Consider the following 22,889-nt stretch of genomic DNA (forward strand, 5'->3'; position numbering starts at 1 on the left):
TTACAAGTAGATACTAGACAAGCAAGTATTTGTGTTGCCGCTTTAGATAGCCTTGGAAAACTGCTTCATGCACATGGGTCGCAATTCAGTTTCTGGGAAAAGCTATGCTAAAGTGCTTGCTATAAGAATGGTTATTGAAAGTGCAACCAGAAGTGGTTGAAACAAGGTGAAGCTTTTATCAAAAGCAAATAGATTAATGAAATGATACAAAAAGAAAGTCACTACCTCATGGGAAATAGAAGCAGCTTGTGAAGACGTGCAAGCTATCGACTTTGTTTAATAATGTAGACTTTGTTTATATTCCTAGAAAGTTGCTAGCACACAACTTAGCTAAGTTTTCTATTACTTTTTTGAAAGAAGTATCATTGGAGCACATTTACCCTAGTTAGATTGCACATGATGCTACGGGCACCTTTGCCCAATTTGTTTGTTCGTCGCAGTAATATAATATCTACTTTTGTTGGGGGAAAAAGAGATGTACTGTCAATGCTTTCCCTATTTTATTTCAAAGACTCGAATGGACAAATACAATGGACAAACCCTCATCAAGAAGTGGTGAAATCAATTACTACTGAGAGCATATCAAAAAGTCTCTTTCCAACATCCCACAATGGGAGATAACAAGAAATATCTGCAGAAGATAATAATTGACTAATGCCAATCCTTATTGGCAATATTCCCTGAATTGAGGCCAGAAGAATGGGCCAAACCATCAAAATGGACAAATACCATTAAAAACCAAATAGAAGTTCAACTTTGGTTCGTTCATTGTATATATGAAGATAAAACCTACATATCAAGAAGTCTCCTTCCAGCATGCCACAAATGGGAGAAAATAAGAAATATCTGCAAAACATAAGAATCAACTAATGTGAATGTTCCTTAAATGAAGCCAGAAGAATGGTCCATACCATCAAATTTTTTGCCATGCCTTCAGTGTAAATATTTCACCAATCAAATGCCTCTACTAAAACCTACTTAGGTTCATTACTGAGAACCCGATATAATTGAAACATATAGGACTGGTTTAATAGCTCCGGAAATTGTTAAATTGTAGCCAGGTAAAGTGAAACATATGAAGGAAACAATGCAAAGGAACAAAAACCTAGGCAAAATCATCATCATCTATGTAATCGGGAGATAATCTCTTTCTGGGCAAATGATTCTCGGAAAAGAATTTGTTCTTCAAGTTTATTTTAGTATCCTCTAAAGGTCTATTTAACTTGCTTCTTGGCTTTTGCAAAGGTTTGAAAAATGCAGGTAATGTACTCATAGATATTTCATTAGGAGTTGATGTTGACAGCGCTTGAGCTTGCGATATCAAATTCAGTTTCTGAATTGAATTTTCCTTCTCGCTGGATTGTTTGCTTGATGACAATGTTGGCAATGATGGTGCTCGTCGTGGAGATGAAAAATTGGACTTTTTCAAAAGTTTTTCTTTGAAATGAGACAATTCTCTATTTTCCACCTTCTGTTTTGGTTTTAGTGTTGATTCAACAGGCACAAGCTTCCCATCCACTTGGTAAGAGAAAACAAAAGAAACCTGCAAATAATACAAAATGAGTATTCCAATTTCAGATAATAGAACAGTAAATAAGACCCCGAGGGACATAAAGGGTTAACTTTGTCTCCTTTTTTGGCTTCATTATGTAACATTAGTAAGTATCCTACAACGAACTTTCACATTGTTCTTAGCTTGAAACTTTGGAGTACGGAAAAGCAGGCCCAAAAAGTTTCTACTCAGTACAAGCTATGGGATCTCCTAGACATGCAATTCACAAAATTTTGTAGTAGTAGAATTCCTAGAAACGTGTAGTTCATGTTGTAAATTGGACTGTAATAAACTGTATCTATAACCATATGATTTAATGAGTTTTGCGAGACATTTAAAATTATTTGAAGCTAAAACTATACTTTAAACCAAAATTTAATCAGAAATATAGATTTTTATACACACACAGACTAGAATTTAAAATGTTACTTTTACTCCTAAACCCTGTACATCGTCTTAATTTTGGTTCCAAAGTTTAAACAACTTGCAAAATTTTCAAGCGGTACTTTTACGGTTTTGTTTGGTATTCATCCATATACCAATACTAAATCTGCCTATACTCCATTGGTCATAATAATCTATCTCAACATTTATTGGAGTATGCCACGTGAGTAGATTTTTGAAGATCTTTTAGTACATTAATAAAATTCAAAAGTTTGACTCTCTATTCAATCCTTTTTTATTTCTTCATTTACTTTTTTGTTACCCAGAACTTATTAAAGGTAAGTTCTACAAAGTGGTGGTTAGACCGTCTATGTTGTATGGGGCAGAGTGTTGGCCAGTCAAAACTCCCATGTCTAGAAGTTGAAAGTTACCGAAATGAGGATGTTGAGATGGATGTGTGGGCACACCAAGTTACATAAGATTAGGAATGAAGTCATTCAAGATAAGGTGGGAGTTGCTCCCGTGGAGGATAAGATACAGAAGGCGAGGCTCGGAAATGTTAAGAGGAGAGGTATAGATGCCCCAATTATGAGGTGTGAGAGGTTGGCCATGGTGGGTATGAGGAGGGGTAGAGATAAGTCAAAGAAGTATTGGGGAGAGGTGATTAGGCGGGACATGGCACAGTTGGAGCTTATTGAGGGCATGACCCCTTGATAGGAGGATGTGGAGGTTGAGGATTAGGATAGAAGGTTAGTAGTTAGTCGAGCGTGTCTCTTTTTCTTTCTTAGTCCAATAGCATTAGTGTTTGTATGGTTTTGTGTTATTCTTAGATTGATATTGCTACCCACAGTTTGATTGTTATCTTTGCGTCAGCGTTCTTAATATTTTGTGTTCGTTTTATTCTCAAATTGTTATTACTACCTATTGTTTGATTGCTTTCTTTGACTCAATTTTCTTATTATCTTGAGTTGTTCCTACTTGTCGTTGTGCACCTTCTCTTCTTTTTCAGCCGAGGGTCTATTGGAAACAAGCCTCTGTGCCTTTCCAGGATAGAGGTAAGGTTACGTACATCCCACCCTCCCCAGACTCCACTTGTGGGAATACACTGGGTTTGTTGTACAGGGCGTGGGAGGAGAGGAGGTTGTGGTCTGAGTTCAATGTAATAGCAATTTGACCTCTCTGCTTACCTCGTTTCCTGCTGCAGACTGGAAAATTACATCTGGCACAGATTTTGGGGAAAAATGATGACCCCAACTGGCCAAGTCCTCTTCCTTTGGAGCTCCAATCTGGAAAAGGATGTTTGTTAGCATGAGAACCAAATTACAGAACTGAAACTTGGGCTACAGAAATATAAACCAACCTGTTTCTCCGAGCTTCGTAATGTATGCAGACAACCAGCTACGCCTGCAAATCCCCCAATATCCTCTTGTTCGGGCTGAAGACCCTGAGTGTTGAAATCAGCTATTGGGTTGTCATCTGGCATCACTGCATCTGGTTGGCAGCGGTTGCAGCTCATTTTTTCATGAATCTCAGACCTGTATTGACAGCAGTTGAAATAAATATGAAAGACAATATGCATTTTGGTTATATGAGATATGAAGCTATAGAAGAGCGTAAAGATGAGATTACACTCGGCCATAATAAAATGTCTGAATCTACTTAAATAATCATCGCTCCAACATGAAGGAACATGAGATCTACACAATGTTGAGCTGCCATAAGTAATTTCTCCTATAAAGTTAACCCCGCCGATATAGTGGACAATCTTTCTTCTTATCCAAAGGAAACAGATCAGAGAAAAAGATGAATTCTTAACCATACTTCAATGTGTTCAAATGTTTTTTCCTCATTTGAAAATGCAAAACAGGAAATCGGGTGATAGTGTGTAATTCTCAGAGACATATCCTGCATATAAGCAGTAGTTGCACATAATGCCGCAAACTCAAACTAAATAATTATGATGTGTATACATACACACACACACACACACAAACACGCCTTTTGGTATGGCTCAGATGCTAAAGCAGGGGGGGGGGGGTTTGGAGTCCTCTTCACTTCCACGCTATGGAAGGCCCAACTTCACTGTAACAACTGATAAAAATACTTGAGCCATGCAGGTATTGGAGACTTCTAATGCACTAGCTAATGCAATTTCGCACGGGAACATACCTCACACTATCATGAAATGTGAACAGGTCCCGCAGGTCTTCTGCCGAGAGAAAGTTTCCCTGCAATCACGTATTGGTACCACATTTCAGCAGAAGAGTAAGAAAAGATAAGAGACTCCAAAACAGTACCTGGATATCAGAATCTAATTGTTCCTGCTGAATAACTTTCTGAAGACCTTCCTTTGACATCTGACGCTGGTACACCTGCAAATAAATATAATGCTTCTTCAATGGAGAAGGAGAGCAAATAGGAACTTGTTAAGCAAATGCTTCTAAGCTCGAACAATCAAACCTTTTCTTCAATAGTTCCAGTACTCAAAAACCTATAGATGTAGACCCTTTTCTTTTGTCCATCTCTCCAGACTCTTGCAGCAGCCTGTGGAAGAGTTGGAAAATCTGGAAATTATGTACCTGATGTGCAATATATTCTGGCGTCATTTGGTAATTCTCGGGCAAAAGCTTTCACCTGTTTGTCATTGGCTGGATTCCAATCAGGATCAAACAAAACCAGACGGTTCCCACCGACCAAATTAAGACCACAACCTCCAGCCTTGCTGCTCAACAGAAATGCAAACTCATCCTAAAATATGCACTAAATAAGTCTTGCTAATGCCAAATCTGTGAAAGCATAAAAAAATTAAAGCATAACAACATCCCCATGTACCTTTGTTGGATCATTGAAACGATTAACTAGCTTCTGTCTTTTACTAATTGATATAGTTCCATCAAGTCTTAAGAAGGGATATCTCCTTTCACGGCATAATCGAGAGAAAAGGTCCAGTGTCTGATTATTCACAACTTACACAGTTAGGACAGACGCAAAAGAAAGAAGAGAAAAGTAAAAGTGAGATTTCAGTTACTGACTTATACACTAGAAAAGTTGATTATAGGTAAACAAATAAATAATGATATATAGCAGTGTTCGAATCTTGAAAGCAGGCTGTTGACCTTTGCTATCCTATGAAACAGATGTTATAGTCATCAAAATAGCCTGATTGTCGGACCGATGCTAAAGTTTTACCAGCAGAAATTAAACCAAGTAACTAAAGGAGCTAGAGACTGGATAGATAATACAGCCACTTGATCCGATTACAATTATAGAAATTAGATTATTAATACCGAGAAAAACATTCGGTATTTAAGAGATGAAGATTTGTGGCATGTACCTCAATTTTAGAAAACATAAGAGCACTCGACCAAGAGTTAGAATGGGAAGAACAAAGTTAGCAAATCTGCAAAAGGAAGTGCAATTCCTAGGATTGACTAAATATGGAAATTATACCAGACTGAGGTAATGACACCAAAAGCACTGTCAATAACTATATTCCCTTTCATTTCTAACAATATCCGGACAGAGCCCATCAAAAAATACAAATGCTTTTAGACAGTATAAAAAATGATTTGGTGATCTTAACAGGCCCATTAATTAATGAAAACACTAGTGGCGAGTACATTAAGCCACCCAAAATTCATAATTGTGATCAGAAGCTGAAATTAAAGCCAGAGCAAACTAAACATTCGTTCAAATCGAAGAAAACTAACACATGTAACAGAAAAACTTGTATTTCACACGTCTGATTCTGTTAATAGAGTTACTCCTCGATACCTGTGTGTAGTTGGAAACCAAAACAATCCTATCATCAGTTTTCTGACGAAGTTGAGCCAGTAGCCGGGCTAAGACATGCATTTTCCCTGACAGTTCAACCCACAACCCAGCTCCGCCAGTCCATGAGCCACACCTAGCAGATTATTTGTAAGACTCCTTTATTTGGGAAAAAAGTTGAAGATCAATTTTCAGAGAGACAGTGGGCTAAAACAGCTTACCTTCCAGAAAACATTTCTGGAGGGAAAAAGCGGATGCAGTCCTCAAATCCTGATGTCCCTGGACTTCCACTTCGTATTGTGTCGTATATCAGCTTCAAATATTTGACATTAGTAAGCAACAGTTTTGTTACTTGCAAAACTGACTAAACTCAAAAGGATAATATCATGGTTTTGACTTTGTTGGAGTAGGAACTTTTCGCATTTTAATGTGTTATGAAAGTAATAAGGAAAAGCAGTAAAAGGTTAACACAAGGGGGACAGGACCCCAGGGCCTAGGTCCCGTGTTAAGGAAGCAACACGTGATGTAGGTGTTAGGTGCACGTCAGCCCCTGCGGTAGACAAAGTCTGGTGTTTAAGTTGGAAGGAGGGTCAATTGGCAAACCCATACTCCCCGGAGTTTCTAACCAGTGCGCTGCTGGAGTCAGGCCAGAAACCCACAGGAAATTTCTTCGATATCAAAAAGAAAGGGTCAACAAGAAGAATTATCCTAAAGTTTTGCTCTCCCAAATTCAAATTCTCAGGAATATTCATTTATAGAAGTTACTACAGGCACTGACCATCAACTTAACAAATTCAAAAGGGATAATATCATGGTTTTCGCTATGTTGGCTTAGAAATTTCTTACCTCCTATTTGGGATTACATTCTGCTATGAAAGTAATAAGGATTGAGAAAAAGAAGTAACAAGGTAAAGCAAGGACAATTCAAGAGGTTTATCTTTCCATAATTTTCAATTATAAGGAATTAGTCTTCTATGGGTGCCTATAAGTTACCACCATTAACTTCACCACTATCTTGCAATGGAAGTGCAAAATGCTCTAACACCTACTTTTGTCATAAAGCATTAGTTTCAGGTACATGTTCAAGGTATCAACATGAAGCAATAGTTTCAGGTACAATTCGAGGTATCAACATTAAAGCAATGGTTTTCGGTACATTTTATAAGTATCAGTTGCTATTCTTTAATCTGTTTGTCTTCCTCTAAAAAAGTACGCACACAAAAAAAAAAGGAAAACCTTGTGGCGTTGCTGGTATCTTAAAAGAAGACCCAATGCCGGTATACTTTTTTTAGACAATAAGCAGTATAGTTGTTACAAATGAATAGACTTGAGAAACTATGAGCCAATGATAGCTCACCTTCGGATGATTGCAAAGCTTCTTCAGAGCTGTTATATAAGCTAAGATTTTTGATTGCTTTGCTTCTTCAGTGATAGCTCGTTTCACCTGTACTTGGTAGTGGTAGAACAAAAACAAACTAAATTATCCTAGAGAAGAGCTAAATGATATAAGTACTCCACATGAGAAAAAGCTACAACAAATAAGAATTGTACATTTTTCGAATGTATAAAATGATTGTACAGATCTGACTGGAGAGGTGTCAACTTGCAACAAACAACTTCGATTATCTGCAGAGTAAAAAGTGATTTCACTCAGAACCTTCAGAAGATCAAAATGCTTACCAACATATAATTACTATCTACATAAATGAGAAGACATTCTTTTTTTCTGAACAGGATAAATGAATAAAGATTTTTTGAGGTAAAACTTTTGATTTCTTTTTTACTTGCGTTGCTTTAACACCTAAATAACATTCTTTTCATTTAGTTTTTTTTTTTCTTTTTTGTAGTATTGAGTTAACTGTTCTGCTGCACCCCTAAGTCTTCGAGTTAGGAGGAGAACACAGTCAAAAGCTGTATTAAACTCCAAAAAGTCACTTAATAATTCGAGTATAAAAAAGTTATTACTACTCTACTTGGTCCGAATTTTGTCAGTCAAACATACAGGAGACGAAAGAAGTTTGCCCTAGATGCCAAAATCACAACTTGGCGGTTTATCATTTAATTAGTAACTCAAACAACAGTCTACACAAAATAACAGATCCTATAGAGTAGCAAAAAGTGCAATAGATAAAGTCATTGTGCTTCTTCTAATGTCGAATCTTCTTAACACATTCAACACTTCTTCATAATACACTGTGTTACATTAGCTAATGAGTTAAAGATAAGGCATACCTTTGGTGGTAGGTGGTTTGACAATAACGCATTTGTCCTCCTCAAAATAAACTGACAATTAGGAACAAAAAAGGCTGTTAGTAATATGCAGGAAAACACTTCAAATCACCACATGTGAGGGAAAAACGCTTGAAATGAAAACACTTCAAAGCACTTCAAAATACTTAAAGGCTTTAGAATGAACTCACAAGTAAACAACGGACTAAGGTGGGGTAACTCCAGTAAAGGTTCATATTCAGTGAAGGTAGGGTACAACAAACTGTGTGCACCTAATGAAGTGATTGAGCATTGGCCCTGGAAGCTGATATGGAAGTCAAAACTCCCTACAAGGGTCATGTGCTTTACATGGAGAGCCCTCAAAGATGCTATCTGACCCAAGACAATCCATGTAGAAGGAACTTTGTTAACACCCTTTTAGTCTACCAAACATTTACACATGGAAAGTTTCAGAAGATCAGGAAGTAGATGAGTTCAGCAACTTCCGGCATCTGTTAGGCCTCATGTGTTAGTTTAAAGATTAAGACGTCTGAATCTGAATGCACATCTGAATATTAAGATGTATATTAAGATTAAAACGTCTAAATCTGAATACACATCAATATATTAAGATGTGTATTACTATCTGAATACTAGATGATTAAGACTATTTGTTTTTTCAACATCTGAATGTAAAAATTTATTTTTATTTAAAAATTAATAAATAGAAAATTCAAAAAAAATACTAATTAATTTAGTATTCTATTAATAAAAAAATTTAAATAATACGAGAGTTGGTGGTGGTGATGGTTAACTGGTGCTTGTGGATGTCGACTAGAGGTTGTGGTTGGTGATGGTTTTGGTTGATGGTGGTAGTTCTAGTCTGGATAGTAGCTAGTGATGATTGATAATGGTAGTTGTGGTTGAGAAAGATAGTGGTGGGTTGTGATGGTTTATAATAGTGGACGATGGCGGCTATGGTTGATGGTAGTGAGAATGGCTGGTGGTGATAGTTCAGATGGGCGGGCGAGTGGCTATGGTTGAGGATAATGGTGGTGGTGTTAGTTGATAATGGTGGGTTGGTGGGTGGCGGAATACAATAATGGTGGGATGGTGGGTGATTGATAATGATGGTAGTGGCAGCTTGGATGGTGATGGTCGATGATGGTGGTTAAGAGCCAGTTTGGCCAAGCTTCTGGGAGGCCAGAAGTACTTTTTGAAAAATTTGAGTTGTTTGGCCAATACAGAAAAGTACTTTTTGCCAGCAGCAGAAGCAGTTTTTCTACTTTTGGGAAGAAGCAGAAAATTCTAGCTTCTTCCAAGAAGCAGAAGCAGAAGTAGAAAATTAATTTATTCAAGACAAAACTATCCTCACCATAAATTTATATTTTCCAAATTATCCTTTACTAATTTAAGTTTTTTCTTTTCATTTTTGTTTCTAGTTTTTACCATCCTATTAAAATTAAAGATATCATATATATGAATCATATTGTAACTTTTCAAATTTTTTATTGACTTTTTGTTTTTGATCTTTTCTTTATGTAATGTCTCGTAACTTTCCAAATTATCTTCTTCTTTTTTCATACTAAAGCAAATTATCTGCATCCTCTTTGGATTATCAATTCTCTTCCTACAAATAATTATTTATAATTTCTTCTATTATATGCTATTAGTTCCCGAATCTTTAAAACAGTTATCAAATCTGATTTGTGAAAATGACCTACAAATAGGTAATAAATTTACAATTGCATTGCATAATCTATCTATATATTATTAAAAGAAGAAGAAAATGCATCCAGATTTAGTCAAGTGGCAGCCTCACAATAGGCCACTTGGCATTTTAGGACAAAGTTAGTAAGGTTAGGTAATAATTAGTTTCTTTTTGAATTTAAATTTTTTTTTTAAAATAAATTATACATTATGTGTTGTTAATAATTAGTTACTCTTTTTGAATTAGAATTTAAACATACTAAACTATTTCTTTTACGATTTTTTTAATATATTTAAAATTATTTTTATCTTACGCTCAATGCCATCTTTCAAGGTTGACACTCAAAATCATTTAGTTACAACAACCATGGCTATACATAATTTCATCCGACAACATTTTTTTACCGATAAAGAATTCAACTATTATGCTAATGAAGACATTACCGCAAAGATTGATGAAGGAGATCAGCCTTATGATATTTCTTTAGAAATGCGAGGCAAGTCTTCTACTAATATTGAAGTGCTGTGTGATAGAAGTAGAGATGAAATTGTTGAGAAGTATTATCATGTGCGAGTGACTTTACTTATTATTTCATGATGGATTATCAATATATAGTAATTTGTGGATAGACTTCTAATTTATACTGAATGATGTTATTTTAATGATTCAAATCATCAAATAAAAATAAGTAATTATACTAGATAATATAATATACTTTAGTATAACTATATATGTAAAATTGATTTAAATCTTTAATATGTTTTTTTACTTTATGTTTTATATTTTAATTAAATAAAATATAAAAATAATAAAAGTCTCTTACGATAAATATTTAAGTTCATTTTTTTGTTTAAAAGAATTATACGACCTTGGTACTATCCTTTTTGGTAATTTGACACTCAAAAGCACTTTTTGAAATGATTGGCCAAACACAAATTATTTACCAAATGTTTCAAAAAGTACTTTTTAAATGAATTGGCCAAACACAAACAGTTTTTTTTTCAAAAGTACTTTTTAAAAAAGTACTTTTTAAAATAAGCAGATTTTGGCAGCTTGGCCAAACGGGCTCTAAGTATGGTGGCGGTCGATACTGGTGGTTGAGTATGGTGGTGATCTAAGTTGCTCCCACACGGCAGTTTAGGTACCGCACCCATGTAGACACGACAGTAATATGAGTGTGGGTATGGGATCCGCACGAGATACAATTTGATTCTCGAAATCAGAACCAAAACTAGGGTAAATTTGAAGAAAATAGCATACCTTATCTAGGAAATTAATCCTTTACTTATCTACAACTTGAGAATAAAAAAGAAATCCACAATTTACAAGCTATACATAAGTATTCCATAAAATTTCTCATAATTTAGAGATATTTTTATATTTTTCTTTTTTTGAATTATTTTTAGCAGGATCCCCGCACCCAGTGTTGTGAAGAGCATGAAGCGAGGAAAAGCAACAAGCCCCTTTTCGCTTAAAGCGAGAAGCGAAGCACTTGCTTTTTTGAAGTGAAGCGGAATTTTAAAATAAATATTGCATAGACAACACATGTAACTGTAAGCAAATGTTCAACACTTCAATGTAAAAATTAAAGAGTAGCATCAATTAAAGCACAAAATGAACATCCTATTCTTCTACAAGATTGTCAAATTCTTGTATTCCATTATGATTATTATATTGCTCGTCATCTTCTTCAACTTCTTCTTCTTCATCAACTAGGGACAAAGTAGCTACTTCTTTTCCCTTCCTCTGTGAACAAGATTGTCAAATTCTTGTATTCCATTATCATTATTATATTGCTCGTCATCTTCTTCAACTTCTTCTTCTTCATCAACTAGGGACAAAGTAGCTACTTCTTTTCCCTTCCTCTGTGAACTTGAATTTGAGGTACTCCCCCTCAAACCATAAATCCTCTCCCTAATTCCACGCGCCTCCGCAACATCACCCCAAGTGAAATCAGAAGTTTCCTCAAATACTTCTTCATTTGCATGATCTTCCGGGAGACTCCAGTTAGCCATTCATTAGCATCATCGATGTTGTCCAAACTAATTGGATCAATTACACTACGAGCTTTGTAATGACGCCTCAATGTTATATTGTCAGTGTTGTGAAGAGCGTGAAGTGAGGAAAAGCGACAAGCCCCTTTTCGCTTAAAGCGAGAAGCGAAGCGCTCGCTTTTTTGAAGTGAAGCGGAGTTTTTTTTAAAAAATATTGAAATAAATACTGCATAGACAACACATGTAATTTTACGCAAATGTTCAATACTTCAACATAAAAACTAAAGAGTAGCATCAATTAAAGTACAAAATGAGCATCCTATTGTTCTACAAGATTAAAGCATTTCGCTGCAATTTATCACTGAAACAGTGAAAGAAAAAGAAGAAGATGAAGAAGAGAATGAGAAAAAGAACTGAAGGGAAAAAAAATTGCTCAGCATTTCGCTGCTATTTTGGGGGAAGGATGAGGAGATCACATACCTGGGCTTGAACTTGATAAATTTTTTAAATTTTTAACGTTGACAGCCTTAATATATAGAAGCGCTCATGTAACGACCCGACCGGTCGTTTTGAGCTTTTGTACTTTGATCGCCAGTTCTCGGGCATGACTTGCCCCGTGTAACGTATTATGACTGATGTAGATCGTTGGTTTTGGTTTCCAGGAAAAATCGGAATGAATTTGAAGGAACAGTCTCAGTTGAAAGCTTTGAATTTGAAAGGTTGACTAAGAGTTGACATATTTGTATATGAGCTCGGATCAGAAATTTTATGATTTGGATAGTTTCGTTGGGTGATTTATGACTTAGAAGCGCGATCGGAATGCATTTTGGAAGTCCGTGGAAGGATTTGGCTTGAATTGGCAAAGTTAGTATTTTGGCGAATTCCGGTTGATAGGTGAGATTTTGATCCGAGGGTCGGAATGGAATTCCGAGAGTTGTTATAGATTCGTTATGTTATTTGTGATGTGTGTGCAAAATTTTAGGTCATTTGGACGTTGTTTGGTCGACTTTTTGATCGAATTCGGATTTCAGAAGTTTTGGAATTCTTAGGCTTGAATCCAAGGATGATTTGATGTTTTGATGTTGTTTTGAGCGTTTCGAAGGTTGGAACAAGTTTGAATTATGTTTTAGGGTGTGTTGGCATGTTTGGTCGGGGTCCCATGAGTCTCGGATAAGTTTTGGAAGAGTTTTTGGAAGATTTTGTCGTTTTGAGCATAAGCATATAATGATCCAAAGATCCATTTTTAGTTCTAGAGATCGACATTTGATTTCGAGACTTCCGGAATTTTGATAATGAATTATAGGACTGATCTGGAAATTTTGGTCTAATTTCATCAAGTCGCGATTGGGTTTTTGACACGAAACATGAGTTAATTGTTTAACGAGCGAAATGGGTATTGAACTGAGCAAATGAGCTCTGAATTGAGTTTCGACTGAAGGGCTATGTTCGTATTATTATTTGTGACTCATAGGAACAAGAATCATCGAATTCCGAGTTCGTATGATGGAGTCAGAGCCTTTTTAGTGAAAAGAAAAGTTACTGCAATTTTCTGGGCAGTTTCTGTATTTTTCGCACGTGTGAATAGTAACCGCGAAAATTTCTGGACAGTGTATGATTCGGGCAGTCCGAGAGTTTTTTCATTTTTTGAGCGATGGAGCTCGGATTGAAGCGATTTTCGAAGCGATTTTCACCATATGGATTGGAAGCAATAAATGCTCGCTTAGATGCAATCACAAAGGATTTAGCAAATTCGAAGGCCGATTCTGAATCAACTAAAAGTACCAGTCATAATCGAGATTGGAAGGGTAAAACTGGAGTGGCAGGAAGGTCAGGATCAGAAATCAGAGGAAGTTCCAGCGTTCCTAGATATACAAAGTTGGATTTCCCACGTATTAGTGGCCAAGAGGACCCTTTGGGATGGTTGACAAGTGCGAACACTTCTTTCGACACCAGCAAACTGCAGAAGAACAAAAGGTTTGAACTTGCTTCTTTTCATTTGAAGGGGTATGTACAATTCTGGTTCCTTCAACTAGAGACAGATATGCCTCAATCGTCTTGGGATGAGTTCAAAGGTCAATATTACCTTCGTTTTGGGCCACCAATCAGAAGTTAGAAGTTGGTAGAATTGGCTAAGTTGTGTCAGGTCGGGTCTGTGGCAGATTACGAGGAAAAGTTTGAGCAATTGATTTTGCAGGAGTCGCAAAAAATTTGAACTTTATATCAATAGTCTTGCTAACTATAAAGAAACTGAAGTGGAGTTGCATAATCCTCTAGATTTGGCTACGGCACTGAGTATGTCCCGGCTTTATGAACACAAGGGACGACCCCTTCATTTGATTATCATATGTCCGTAGATTAAAGACCGTAGATATCCCACCTCAACAACACACCAGATTTGTAAAGAAATTGACCATATCTAAGATGGAGGAAAGATGCCTTAAGGGACTCTTTGTTTTACTTGTTATGAACCATTTACCCGGGGACATCAATGCAAGAAATTATTCTGGATTGAATCTTTATCGGAAAAGGAAAAAGAATCTGACGCACAAGAGTCAAATCCTTGCACTGATTTGACTACCAACAACACTTTCCACATTTCTCGCTTGAGCAAGCGCGATTTGAAGAAGGGGAGTAATGTTAGCACCCCCCCTTTAGCCTACCAAACATTTACACATTGGAAGTTTCAGATCAGGAAGTAGATGAGTTCAGCAACTTCATGCATCTAATAGTTATGTTCATATATTTCCTGTAGTAATTATTAGTAGTAGCGGTTATCAGTAGTAAGCCACTTTCTCATTTCAGTTGTGTTAGGAAGTTATTTCCCAATTTTTAGGTGGGTGGTTAATCCATCAGTGTTTTTATTTAAAGTTATTTGAATTCAGTGAAAGGTAGATAAAAAATTATTCCAGACTTGGAGTACTTTAACTCAAGAGATTGCAGGTTCTTTCTTAACGATCCAGCACCATAGGTCGCAAAAAGAAAACCTCTTCCCAAACTCCTAATTTACTCCATATTAACTCTGATTTGGTACGCATCATCCCATAACTAGATCCGAACTAGCAGGGGAGCGTAACAAACTTTCAGCTGGTGAATAGATGCTATATGTGCAAAGACAATTCAGAATCAGTCAACCACCTATTTTTGCATTGTACAGTGGCTGCTGATCTAAGGCACATGTTCCTATCAGTTTTTGCATTAGTTGAACAATTCCGTAGAATATAAAGGAAAAAGTTGAAAGTTGGAGCTTTTGAAAAGCTGACAGAACCATCAAGAAAATCTGGCAGGTGACCCTAACATGTATTTTATGGTGTATCTGGACAGAAAGAAATCACATATGCTTTTGATGTCATTTCAACTCCTAACTGTTCCTTGAAATCTAGGTAAATGATAAATCTTTTCAGTTGGAGCAACTTAACCCCTGTAAATGATGGCATCCCCCTTCTAGATTTCACTAGTTCTCTTACTTTGGCATACAAACCAACTTTTTGGTCTTGGTTAACTCCCTGTTCTAGATATATGAATTCTTGTAATAGGAGCTAACCAAACTTCTTTTGTACTCTTTTGCCCCTTCTTGATTCCACTGATATAACACCTTACTTCATCAGGAAAAAAAAAATCAGTACATGTAGCATTTACCAGATTTTAGGTCCCTAACATGTTGCTTTAGTCAAGAGACAGGCATCAAATTCTGTAAGGAGTATGATTTCCTAGTCAAATCCAATTTGCACTAACTTTTACTAATTAATTTCTGTCATGTCTGATTATATTTCATTTCTGAATATTTTCGATTTTCCCGAATTTAATGATTTAATCTTTTGCTTCCAAAAGGAAAATAAAAAGATTATGGACTGGTTTCAAGCCTTCTGAGTCCATAGAGTGATATTTCCATCATATATCTATCTTCTACACTGGATTTTTGGGTGTAGAATTGCTAAGCAGCGAATAGACTAGTCAAAATTCTGACACCGCATGCTTTTCAGTGAAAAACTTGCCTGATTAACTTTGGAACTTAATTCAGCAGAGCGGTCAGATCCTAATTTCTTCTCTTCCTCGACAGCAGTGGGTTCCCTACCACAAATTATTGGTGCCTACAAACAGTTGGATAAAAAAACACAATTAGATTAAATACTTATATATGAAAGAAAGAGTAACAACCAATATATTTCTCCTTACCCCGAAAAATATATTTGTCCTTACCCAGAGAAAAAAAGATAAGATGGAGTGTGCATTCAATGCTGATATGATAAAAAGCTTATGTTGTTCCTTAACCCCACAAAGTTGTGGGAAAAGAATAAGGACACTAGAATTCACGTTAACTTTCTGTGTAGTCAAGTAGTAAGCTCACCTCATAATAACGCCGAAAGTGTGCAGCATCGCCCAAGATACCAGGATTGGTGAAATTAACCATAGCATAAAACTCTTCTAGATCATTCTGCATGAAAGAAAAATGCATCAAACAGCAAAAACAGATTGTGTTAATAACAGATATTAAAGGAAAAGTCTGATAGGATCTCACTTGCATTGGTGTCCCTGATAGCAGAACCCGGCGCTTGCAAGCTAAAGCAGCCAACGCCTAATCACAAGTTTTTAATTGGGCTCAACAAAGATTCTAATTCATCCACAAAAGGAAATCTAGGTCATCAGAATAAGTAAATATGTCTTACTCGATTAGTCAGCGTTTGATCATTTTTCAGTCTGTGAGCCTCATCACATATGAGAAGGTCACATGATCCAGAATTACTAAATTTTGAAGAATGCATTCGAAATGTCTCGTAGGAAACAATTAAGACCTGCAAGAACATTATATGAATTGATAATCCTTAGCCATAATTGCAAATTGGATAGGTCAGAAAAAATACCTCTAAATTACTAAGTGGATTAATAAAACTTTCTATGCCAGACACAACATCATCTCTGGTGCTTTCACATAAAGCAACAAGCTTTACTCTTTCTCCAACCCACTTATTGATTTCCGCCTCCCAATTACTAACGAGACTGGTAGGGGTCACAACTATTGCCTTCCTGACCATTGGTTTTCCATCAAATCCCTGGCGAAGAAGAGTGTAAAGTAGAGTGATTGATTGCAGAGTTTTCCCTAAACTGCACAAAAACACAAAGAGCAGCTAGTAAGCAAAACAAAATACCTAAGCCTGCTCAACTTAGAGGCACGAAGTACGGGAGAATAATCAGAAACAATTTACCCCATATCATCAGCTAAAATGCACCCATTAATGTTGAAGGTACTAAGTGCACCCGAGACACAGTCAAACATGAACTGGACCCCTTCCCTGCAAGTAAAATCAAGTATAGTCTTTAAATGACTTAGATGCTGCATGCATGCTAAAAAAAATCAAATTTAAGAGTTTCTCAGTGTTGCTTAGGGCGTTTGAAATGCATTTAAAAGAGACTGGATACTACAATGGTGTTAAAGATTAAGTAGAAGGTTGAAGTTCAGCAAATAATATAAATATTCTTTTAGGAGTTATGACAAGGAGCGAACATTTATCAACTTACTGATGCATATCACCAGCATAATGTTGCAAATTCAACATGAATATCATGAACTAAATGGCACAAAGTAACCTAATCAGACAATATGAGGAATCTTTTGAGGGCATCATACTAAGATACATTCAAGTCCATAGCTTCCAATTTTAACATTGCCCTTTCATTCATGCACTTAATTCAACATTGCACCATTAAATATCACATGCAAATAATCAAATACACTCTATATCATGAAGTACCTTTGATGAGGACGAAGGAACTTAACAAGCAATGGATCCACAATTATAGGTACTAAATTACAGCCTTCCTCCACAATTTCTTCAGGCTGCCACAACACCAAAGGTTCAACACCAGGTGGCAGTTCTACATTTTCTTCCGCTGCATCTATCTCAGCAGCTTCTGGAGCGTGCAGCATGTTTGTAATTGCAAGCAACACTGGCCTTGTTGACCCCCATGGCACAAACCTTTTACGAGCACAAAGACGACGGGATAGATGCTCATTGGTACTACTGTAACCATTGGAGCTTGGAGGTTTGAATGGCTTTCGGAGATTGGCTGCTGCATCTGTCACTGAATAGACTCGTGGAAGTAGGGATTGTCTTTTCACAATAAGGTTACCCCTGATTTCATCACAATCAGGATATCTTAGATCCATGTTATAAGATTCCTAAATAGTTTCCCTTCAGCATTAGTGATCTATCAGAATTCAAAAAGTATTAATTCATTTTGCACAAAAAGTGAAATGTGCATTCTAATAACTCTGCAGGAAAGTCTTGAATCAGAACATTGGTACAAACTTCAAATTGTATAGAGCTGCTGTTAGAGTTCCCCCTAATTTGCCTAAAAGACAAATTTATTTAGTACTTCCTCCGTCCCAATTTATAAGATATTGTTTGACCGAGTTTAAGAAAGACATAAAGACTTTTGAAATTTTGTGGTAGGAAACAAGCCATAAATACTTGTGTGGCTAAAAATCATCTAATTGCGGAAAAAATAGGAAGTTTAATGCTAAATTATTTCTAAATATAGAAACGTGTCATTCTTCTTGGGACAGACTAAAAAGAAAATAGCATCACATAAATTGGGACAGAGGGAGCACTTGGCCAAACTCAGTAGAAGGGAAATAGAAGATTCATATAACCGTCCCTAACTAGTTTGGGATTTAGGCATAGTTAATCCATATTTAACTGCTACTCTCAGAACTCCTCGCTGACATGAGCCAGGCGATTGACAAAATAAACAGCTTCTGTCACAATAACATATGAATAACTGCGAAACCCTAATTTAACCAAAGGTCTCCACCATACTCGAAGAGCAGTCTTATCCACCTACTACTTATATGCTAGGTCTTTGCAAGCAAAGAATAAATGAATAATTGACTCTACCTCACAAGAGCATCAACATTTTGCGATTTTCGATCTTCATCAGGCGAACTGGTACCTGCGTGAGATTCTACACTATGGTCATCATCGCCGCTATTAGATTCGAAATCGTTGTTATCATCGGCCTCGCAAAGGAATTCATCGCTCGAATCATCACGTTCTGAAGCCGAAAGAGCCTCCTCCTCGGCCTCCATTACTCGTCTTTACTCTTTCAGAAGCTGCTCTCTGCTTAAGGCTTTTGAATCTTTCGATTTTGGCGGTAAGTCGAAGAGATCGGGAGAAAAACGTACCTAACAAGTTTCCAGTAATTGCAAACTTAGAGCCCGTTTGGACATACAAAAATTTTCCTTTTTTTCAAAAACAAATTTTAAAATGATGTTTGGTTATTAAATTCTTACCAATTTTTTCTTTTTCACTTAAAAATGGGAATTTGCTAATTTTTAGTTTTATAAATTTACCCTATATTTTTAAAATTTATAAAATGACCCCATTAGTTTTTCATCTTTAGCAGATACATTTTTAGCGACTAGTGGTAGAACATCAGTCCTAGTTGATATTTGAACTCTGCCTAGGCGTTTGGACATGAATTCCAAAAATTATTTTCAAATTTGGAATTTCACTAAAATTTGAATTGAAGATGAAGTTGTGTTTGATTATAGTTTTTGCAACATATTTAGATGTCTTTTTTTTTTAAAACCATAAAACATTATTTATACCCATACAACTTATAAAAAATATCAAAACTACCCTAATTTAATTATCCTACTTGAAATAAACAATCAAAATGCTATTGTTAACTGTTATCATATTCTGCTTTACTGTAGTACACAAAAGATGCAAAATCAATATTACATTTTCTAATTTTACTAACACACAGAGAAGGTGCAAAAGCAGGCATAGTCACATATTTCTCATAATCATATAATCAAACTTCCAGTAGGCAGAGTTCAAGTATCAACTAGGACTGATGTCCTACCATCAGTCGCCAAAGATGTATCTGCCAAAGATGAAAAACTAATGGGATCATTTTATAAATTTTAAAAATATAGGGTAAATTTGTAAAATAAAAAACTAGCAAATTCCCATTTTCAATTGAAACACTGGTGAGAATCAATTTTTCAAATTTGAAAATGGATTTTCAAGTGAAAAAAGAAAAATTAGTAAGAATGAAATAACCAAACATTGTTTTCAAAAAAAAATTGAGAAAAAAGGAAAATTTTTGTATGTCCAACCAGGCTCTTAAATCCTAATTGAGGCATTAATTCAACTGGAGTATTAGAACCGGTGCAATATGCGACGAATCTTCTATTATTAATATAATATATAATTATTATTAATTATTAATTACTAATTATCATTATTAATTACTATTAATTATTATTAATATTTAATATTTAATATATTATATAATAGAAGTGGCAAAGAAAGATTATGATGACAAGTGGCAGCACATTAAATTGACATGTGTAAATTTTTTGGACAATTCTCCAACTTTGTTGGAGTTTTAAATTTATTTTAGAAAATGTAAAAATTTTAATGTTGACAGTTATTTTGAATTTTTTTCTTTTGAAATAGAATCGTAACTTAATGGCAGTTAATTTCTGCCCATTTCAAAAGTTTGATTTCTTTTTTAAAAGGTGAAAATAGTTATTGAGCTGCCATTTAATACTTATTGTAAAAAAAAAAAACTTTAAATTTTCTACCAATTCCAAAAGAAACCACGATTCTGTTCTTTCTGCCAATTCCAAAATATTTAGAGTAAACTTTATTTATATATTTGATACTTATTATTTTTACACAGGTATCCAATACTTTGATCTCTTCTCCAATGCATTCTGAAAAAAAAAATTCAAAAATTGATTCCAATGAAATAAGTGTGGATTTTAACCACTTATTAGTACATTTTTACTTTTGTTTTAGTCAGAAAGTATTGATTTATGTTCCCAAAATTTACGAAAGTGTGCAAATTGCAGGAATGTTGGAAATTTGGACTCTTATGAAGAAACTCGATTCAAAAAGGAGTGTTCCGACTCACAAGGAAAGAAGGGGCGCAGCACACAAGAAGTGTGGTCCGTAGAAGCAAGCGAGGACTGCATAATTCCCTCCGCGGTTGCAGAAATGGTGAAGAATCCTAGTAGTAATTTAAGCAAAAGTGCGGACCACACATGAATTGTATGGCCGTAGAACTTAGTCCGCACTGACAAGAATTCAAAAAGTTCAGAGAGTGTGCAAATGACCAAGACTGAAGCCTTGCCTGAAGTGCGGACCGCACAAGAATTGTGCGGCCACAGACCAAATTGTGTAGCTGCAGAATCTAGTTCCTTACATATTTAAGCAATGTGTGGACCGCACATGGAATTGTGCGACCGCAGAACCTCCCGAGGGGCATTTTTGTCAGTGAATTTTAGGCCACTATAAATAGACGAGAATCACATTTGTAGGTCAAGTTTTAAAGTTCAAGTAGTTATAGTAATTGTAGTTTTCCATTTTAGGAAGTTTTTGATCATTTTGGGATAAAAACATCATAGTTTATCATTTTAATTTTGTATTATCAGTTTAATTAGTATTTCTTCTCTGTTTTCCTCATTTTCTACTATGAGAAGCTAGATATTTTGTAATGACCCGGCCGGTCTTTTTGAGAATTTAAGTTCCATTCAGCGGCGTAAGTTCTTGAATAGCTTCATATTATGTTATCGACTTGCATGCATGGTTGAATTCAATTACTGGATGATTCGGAGTCGAATTGGGGAAGGAATCTAGTTTTGGAAGCTTAAGAAGCGAGAGTTGACCGGAATTTGACTTTTGTGTAAACGGCCCCGGAATGGGTTTTGGACAATCTCAACAGCTTCGTATGGTGATTTTTGACTTAGGTGCACTTCCAGATTCGGATTTGGAGGTCTATAGAGTAATTTGAGGTATTTCGACAAAAGTTGGAAAAGTTGAAGTTTGGAAAATGGAGAGGTTTGACCCATATTTGACTTTTGTGATACCGGGGTTGGAATGCGATTCCGAGAGTTGGAGCAGCTCCGTTATATCATTTTGGACATGTCTGCAAAATTTGGCGTCATTCCGGGTTGGTTTGATTGGTTTCGGCACGAGTTTTTGAAATTGGAAGATTTGGAAGTTCATAGTTCGATTCATGGCGCGATTTGCATTTCCGATGTTGTTTGATATGATTTGAGACTTCGAGCGAGTGCGTGTTAGGTTATAGAACTTTTTTGTGCGCTTAGACGGGGTCCCGGGGGCCTCGGGTGTGATTCAGACGAGTTTCAGATCTTTTGCATGGTTTTGAGCATGTCTGATTTCTGGTGTTTTCGCTCCTGCGGCCTTGGAGCGTAGGTGCGGCTCCGCTTCTGCGTGATCCTGGCCGCTTCTGCGGTCATGAAGGCTTGGGAGCTTGCTCGCTTCTGCGAAGGTTGGCACGCAGGTGCGAAGGCCGCTTCTGTTGTCCAGCTATCGCACCTGCGGTGAAATCTCGCTCCTGCAATTTCCCTTTCGCTTCTGCGATGTCGCTGATGCGGCTGTATATCCGCGGATGCGGTCCCTGGCTTGGTCAGCTGAGTTCGCAGATGCAGACTCTCTCTCACAAATGCTATCCTGCAGATGCGGTTTCTTGACCGCACATGCGGAAGTTCTGGCAGAATCATATAAGTCGAGAGTTTGGCCATTTCTTCATATTTTGAGTTTTAAACTTGGATTTGGGAGCTTCTTTTGGGGGTTTTCAGGAAAATCGATTGGGTAAATGTTTTTCACCTAGAATCTAACATATTCCATGATTTTATCTTCATTTTCATCATTTAATTTGTGTTTTGAGTTGAGGAAAATGATGATTTTTGAAGAAAATTTCAAAATGAAAATTCATGATTTGAGGGATGAAATAGTATCGGAATTTGATAATTTTTGTATGGTTGAACACGTATGGGAATGGATATTCGGATTTTGTAAAATTTGTCGGGTTCCGAGGTGCGGGCCTGGGGGTCGACTTTTGGACCGATTTTTAGATTTTGTTAAAGCCCGAGACTCTATGATCCAGAATAGTTTCTTATGTATTTTATTTGTGCTTTGAAGTTAATTTGGTTAGATTTGAGCCGTTCGGAGGTCTTTTTACCCGAAAAGTGCATTGTAGAGTATCGGTTTGTCGTCTTTGAGGTAAGTATCTTGCCTAACCTTGTGTGGAAAATTGGCCTTTAGGGTCCTTAGGCTTTTATATTCACTATGTATGAAGTTATTCTTGATATAACTGAGTTTCCTATTTATTAGTTTCACCTTTACATGCTTAATTGGAATTAATTGCTTCATGATTCACTCTTATTGCCTAATTGACTCCTATTTTATTTAGTCTTAAGTGAAGCTAAGATCATCTTTCCTTAATTGAATTG

At 36.2% G+C, this 22,889-nt stretch overlaps 1 protein-coding gene across 1 annotated transcript; it reads right to left on the reverse strand.

Annotated features, from left to right (window-relative positions):
• Positions 1–867: 867 nt before the first annotated feature.
• On the reverse strand, positions 868–18,825 carry LOC104234047 (protein CHROMATIN REMODELING 25). Its single transcript, XM_009787536.2, has 21 exons — positions 18,514–18,825; positions 17,368–17,748; positions 16,822–16,908; positions 16,480–16,720; positions 16,285–16,410; positions 16,137–16,193; positions 15,966–16,052; positions 15,613–15,708; positions 7,940–7,990; positions 7,259–7,333; positions 7,065–7,151; positions 5,929–6,020; positions 5,711–5,843; positions 4,769–4,888; positions 4,571–4,684; positions 4,397–4,480; positions 4,234–4,308; positions 4,106–4,164; positions 3,297–3,471; positions 3,124–3,222; positions 868–1,543 (listed from the first exon to the last, which is right to left on the reverse strand). The coding sequence occupies exons 1-21, from the start codon at positions 18,702–18,704 to the stop codon at positions 1,106–1,108; spliced, it is 2,868 nt and encodes a 955-aa protein (XP_009785838.1). The 5' UTR covers positions 18,705–18,825; the 3' UTR covers positions 868–1,105.
• Between the last annotated feature and the right edge of the window lie 4,064 nt (positions 18,826–22,889).

Source organism: Nicotiana sylvestris, chromosome 3 (assembly GCF_000393655.2).
Source record: "Nicotiana sylvestris chromosome 3, ASM39365v2, whole genome shotgun sequence".
NCBI classification, from domain to species: Eukaryota; Viridiplantae; Streptophyta; class Magnoliopsida; order Solanales; family Solanaceae; genus Nicotiana; species Nicotiana sylvestris.